Source organism: Dreissena polymorpha, chromosome 16, assembly GCF_020536995.1.
Source record: "Dreissena polymorpha isolate Duluth1 chromosome 16, UMN_Dpol_1.0, whole genome shotgun sequence".
NCBI classification, from domain to species: Eukaryota; Metazoa; Mollusca; class Bivalvia; order Myida; family Dreissenidae; genus Dreissena; species Dreissena polymorpha.
Genome location: NC_068370.1, coordinates 42,950,334 through 42,956,333, shown reverse-complemented (window position 1 = coordinate 42,956,333; position 6,000 = coordinate 42,950,334). Strand labels below are relative to the sequence as shown.

The 6,000-nt window shown below is 37.0% G+C and overlaps 1 protein-coding gene across 4 annotated transcripts in view; it reads right to left on the bottom strand.

Annotated features, from left to right (window-relative positions):
• Positions 1 to 315: 315 nt before the first annotated feature.
• Positions 316 to 6,000, bottom strand: part of LOC127862023 (uncharacterized) — a 339,308-nt gene continuing 333,623 nt past the window's right edge. For all 4 annotated transcript variants that reach the window (XM_052400951.1, XM_052400950.1, XM_052400948.1 and 1 more), the window contains 3 exons: positions 4,578 to 4,718; positions 2,311 to 2,398; positions 316 to 1,910 (listed from right to left, as the gene is read on the bottom strand). In XM_052400951.1, the coding sequence (XP_052256911.1) occupies positions 1,828 to 1,910; positions 2,311 to 2,398; positions 4,578 to 4,718 (312 nt within the window). In that variant the 3' untranslated portion in view covers positions 316 to 1,827. The remainder of the gene's footprint in view (positions 1,911 to 2,310; positions 2,399 to 4,577; positions 4,719 to 6,000) is intronic.

Here is a 6,000-nt window from a genome sequence, read left to right as displayed (position 1 = left end):
CCAGCACTGAAAGAGTTATAAGTTATCTGGAACTCTGTGGTAAATCACAGCCACAACCAGTTCCGCTTTATTTAAACGACTGCTAAATGACATTAAATGCTTTTAAAGAGTAATCATTTGTAATACATGTAGTACTACTACTTCAAACTGCCTACTCAGTTTTGGTATTTTATGCCATAAAGATTGAAACTCAGTTAAGACAAAAGTTGCAAAAAAATATAGGCTGTATGTTATCGTGGCATTTTATATTCAAGCGGACTTGGACAAATTTCTGCAAATAAATATTCATTAATGCGGATGGACAAACATTCCATATAATCATTGAAATTTTATTGGATCAACAAGTCAATATGCAAGTAGAATGAACAAATACTGGTATTACACAATCACGCAGACATTGGTCATTATCAATAATTAACGTATATCAAAAATATTTATAAATATAGTACAAATTAAACATCATAATTCACTAGAAATTGGGTATCAGATACAAACAATTTTCTTTAAAAATATACTGGAATATGAACCTGTTACATGCACAAACACGGTATTTAGAAAACACTTAACTGATGCATATATCACAAGGGAAAACAATATTGAAAATATTAATCTATTACGTGCATGAAATAGTATAACATGCATTATTAAACAAGACTATTGCCAAGCAATATATGTCCCCTACCAGCTCCACCATTGTCATATTTTTTTAAAATATTTGTTGCCATAGCAACCAGAATTTTTGATGTAGGAACACAATTAAATGACGTGCATAGTGTCCATATTGCCATCTAACCATGTTTCAAGTTTCATGAAAAAATGTTAAGAACTTTAAAAGTTATCGCAGGATCCAGAAAAGTGTGACAGACTCACTGACTGACGAACACACAGAGCGCAAACCATAAGTCCCCTCCGGTGAAACCGCTAGGGGACAATAATAAATAAAATCTGGTGATTAAGGGCCTTAATTAAATTAAATAAAGCAAGATTTTATTCATAAATTCATTTCCACAAGCAAACAACTAGTGATAGGAATATCAAGCTCTATTGTTACTTTCAAATAATTCATTAATAAAACCAACTTTTTTTTTCATTATCTTACCTAAAAATGCACCATTATGTAAATCTCAATGAGAATGGTCAGAATGTGTACAAATGACATACAAAGGCCTTTTTTACAAACATTTCATGCTCGTTAGTTTTACACGACCAGCCTATACAATTTTTAAAAAGAGCCTTGTTCTGAGAAAACTGGGCTTAATGCATGAGCGTAAAGTGTCATCCCAGATAAGCATGTGCAGTCTGCACAGGCTTATCAGGGACGACACTTTCTGCCTAAACTTGATTTTCGGTAAGGAGGGACTTCCTTGAAATAAAAATACCATAAAAGCGGAAAGTGTTGTCCATGATTAGCCTGTGCGGACTGCACAGGCTAATCTGGGATGACACTTTACGCACATGCATTAAGCCCAGTTTTCTCAGTTCAAGGCTAAAATGTATGAAAAGCATGCTGCAGTCTGATTTGAGCAAAAGCCAATCTTTAAATGTAAGAGAATACATTTTTTTAATTTGCACCTAGCATGTATAGTACACTGTGTAATACATGACACTCCATGTATGAAAACATGCTTATGTACACTTCATTTGTCAGAAGTATAAAATACCTGTTTCAACAAAGTTTCACTGAATAAAATCTGTTAAGGTCACACCAAAGCTAGTATGCTGAACCGTGTTGCTTGGGTATGTAGAGTGCATATTAATAAAAGGGAAATAACTTTAAACATTTTTTCGAGTCAGATGGCATTGCAGTCTGTTTGTTACAGTCAAATCTCAGTAAACCGGACTGCTTTCCCGTTTAGGTCTGTCAAGGGCGTACTGGTCCAAGGGCAGTAACTTGTGAGCAGTGATACAGTCTGGAAACAAATAAATAGAAAACGTGTATGCATTCAATGTTGAACAGGCTTGAAATCAAATTGTAGCTTTAATAGTAAATATAATTTAGGGTTTTGTATAAGATATAAAGTGAATTGTATATGAATTTCAGTGTTGGACCACAATCTTGAAAGAAAAGAAAGATAGAGGTCAACACCAATGGAAGACTTGTTAGTTGAGTTACAAGAGCTAGAACAACATAAAGGAGACAACCCTTCCACGGACATTCCTGCATCTTTTAGAGCCCAGTGAAAAACACCTTCACTCTACTCAGTTCAATGTCACATGCAAAATACTATTTAGGGTAGGAGTTTATTGGGGATTTAAAATATGACCCCTGAATTCTGGTGATACAGCGTTACTACTAGAAGGCATTCTTACCTAATATCCAGCTTGTCTTGACACAGGTAAGACCCGGATGAAAATCACCACCCACATACAGGTTGGCTTTGTCCCTTTGTCCCGTCACCTGGGATGAGACAAAATGTAACTAAATGTTGCAGAGACAAATTATTCTTTCACTTAGGTTCATGTTGGAATACATATTTTGTATGTATGAACACAAGTGACTCACCCGTCCCCAACATGCCATTTGAGAACATGGAATGTATGAACACAAGTGAATCACCTGTCCGTAACATGCAATTTGAATACATGGAATGTATGAACACAAGTGACTCACCTGTTCCCAACATGCTATTTGAATACAGGGAATGTATGAACACAAGTGACTCACCTGTCCTCCACATGCTATTTGCATACATGGCATGTATGAACACAAGTGACTCACCTGTCCTCCATGCTATTTTAATACGTGGCATGTATGAACACAATTCACTCACCTGTCCTCTTTGAATATGTGGCATGAATGATTACAAGTGACTCACTTGTTGTCCATGCTTTTTGAATACCTGTCATTCATGAACACAAGTGACTCACCTGTCCTCTTTGAATACATGGCATTCATGAACACAAGTGACTCACCTGTCCTCTTTGAAAACCTGGCATGTAGGAACACAAGTGACTCACCTGTCCTCTTTGAATACATGGCATGTATGAACACAATTGACTCATCTGTCTTCTTAGAATACATGGCATGTATGAACACAAATAACCCACATGTCCTCTTTGAATACATGGCATGTATGAACACAATTGACTCATCTGTCCTCTTAAAATACCTGGCATTCATGAACACAAGTGACTCACCTGTCCTCTTTGAAAACCTGGCATGTATGAACACTAGTGACTCACCTGTCCTCTTTGAATACATGGCATGTGTGAACACAATTGACTCACCTGTCCTTTTGAATACATGGCAATGATGAACACAATTGACTCACCTGTCCTCTTTGAATACATGGCATGTATGAATACAAGTGACTCACCTGTCCTCTTTGAATACATGGCATGTATGAACACAATTGACTCACCTGTCCTCTTTGAATACATGGCATGTGTGAACACAATTGAATCACCTGTCCTCTTTGAATACATGGCATGTATGAATACAATTGACTCACCTGTCCTCTTTGAATACATTGCATGTATGAACACAATTGACTCACCTGTCCTCTTTGAATACGTGGCATGTATGAACACAAGTGACTCTCCTGTCCTCTTTGAATACATGGCCTGTGTGAACACAATTGACTCACCTGTCCTCTTTGAATACATGGCATGTATGAACACAATTAACTCACCTGTCCTCTTTAAAAACATGGCATGTATGAACATAAGTGACTCACCTGTCCTCTTTGAATACATGGCATGTATGAACACAATTGACTCACCTGTCCTCTTTGAATACATGGCATGTATGAACACAATTGATTCACCTGTCCTCTTTGAATACATGGCATGTATGAACACAATTGAATCACCTGTCCTCTTTGAATACATGGCATGTATGAAGATAAGTGACTCACCTGTCCTCTTTGAATACATGGCATGTATGAACACAATTGACTCACCTGTCCTCTTTGAATACATGGCATGTATGAACACAATTGATTCACCTGTCCTCTTTGAATACATGGCATGTATGAACACAATTGAATCACCTGTCCTCTTTGAATACATGGCATGTATGAACACAAGTGACTCACCTGTCCTCATTGAAAAGATGAAATGTATGAACACAATTGACTTACCTGTCCTCCTTGAATACATGGCATGTATGAACACAATTGACTCACCTGTTCTCTTTGAATACATGGCATGTATGAACACAACTGACTCACCTGTCCACTTTGAATACATGGCATGTATGAATACAAGTGACTCGCCTGTCCTCTTTGAATACATGGCATGTATGAACACAATTGACTCACCTGTCCTGTTTGAATACATGGCATGTGTGAACACAAGTGACTCACCTGTCCTCTTTGAATACATGGCATGTATGAACACAATTGACTCACCTGTCCTCTTTTAATACATGGCATGTGTGAACACAATTGACTCACCTGTCATCTTTGAATACATGACATGTATGAACACAATTGACTCATCTGTCCTCTTTGAATGCATGCCCTGTATGAATACAATTGACTTACCTGTCCTCTTTGAATACATGGCATGTATGAACACAATTGACTCACCTGTCCTCATTGAATACATGGCATGTATGAACACAATTGACTCACCTGTCCTCCACAAAGCTTGATCAGCTGTACCAGTTGCTGCCTGGGAGGAGAGGCCCGCCCAGATATGTACACCTGGCCCGTGCTGGAGAATAACGTCTGCCGATAGAACTCAGACGTCCTCTCTCGCTCTAGACGAGACACCTGCCGACAGGGAGATACAATTTGAATAAAGAGCATTTGCAAAATTTGTGATGTATTTTGAAATGATTCAAGTGGTTTATTTGTAATGTAGTGTTAACTGAAGCTCAATTAGCCAAATGTTACTTACACTTCTTAAAATTATTTTTAAATCAAGCATATGATTTGTTTGCATGGAAAAATATTCATGTTTAAACAGTTGAAATCACCGGTTAATATTAACCAGAACAAAAGATATAAGTTGTATTTGCATAAACTCTATTCAGAAACACAATTGTTTCAATAAATTTCAAATTTAAATTATTAAAGACAATACTCAGTTCTTATTCTGAATACTCCAATCTCTCCAAATGCAATTTATCAAGATTGGTACTGTTCATGTTTAAATGAATATTATACAAGAACATTTAAACAAGAGGGCTTCATAAACCATAAAAAACTCAGCCAAAATATCATTAGAAGAAAATTCTCTGAGCAAGATCATGGGGAAATAAATGAGGCCCGTAGTCTATTCATAAGCTAATTAGTTAATTTAAACAAGAGCACCGCATAACGGGTGCCACGCTCAGCTGTGGGTGCAGTTTTGAATTAATGAAAGCTTGACAGATCTTTTTTTGAAGAGGTCACAGTGACCTTGACCTTTGACCTAGTGACCCAAAAATGGGTGTGGCATGTAGAATTTATAAGATGCAGCTACATATGAAGTTTCAAAGTTGTAGGTTGAAGCACTTTTATTTTAGAGCCAATTTTCAAAATCTTGACAAAATGTTAAGGTTTTAGCAAGATGCGGACGGCAGACACGACATGACACAACGAGCTGGCTATGACAATACCTTGAGTTTTCTCCGAAAATAGCCGAGCTAAAAATGAGCTTGTTTTTGACACACCTGATCCCATTACAAACTCAGCAGATATCATTGGTTCCGACAATTTTTCATTAACATGCTAAAGGGTGAAAATCTTCTATGATTTCGCTGATTTAAGCGATTCGAAGCCGCAGGGGTTATTTTTGCGATCAATGTAAACTTGAGGAGAAAATTTGTGGGTGGGGGTAAGAAACTCCTTATCCGAGTTTGGCACAGAAGGTTTTGAAATGTTAAGCCCCATTTTAAACTATGATAGATTTTTTAAACAAACACAAGCTGACTGTTTTTTTTTTATGTAGTTATAAAGCATTTACATCACATATTTGTATAAATTAAGTATAACCGGTCAGGAAAGAGTTGCACAAATGTTGTGTGGTAAACAAAAGATGAATGCTGTGAAAAATCCCTGAAACCATTTA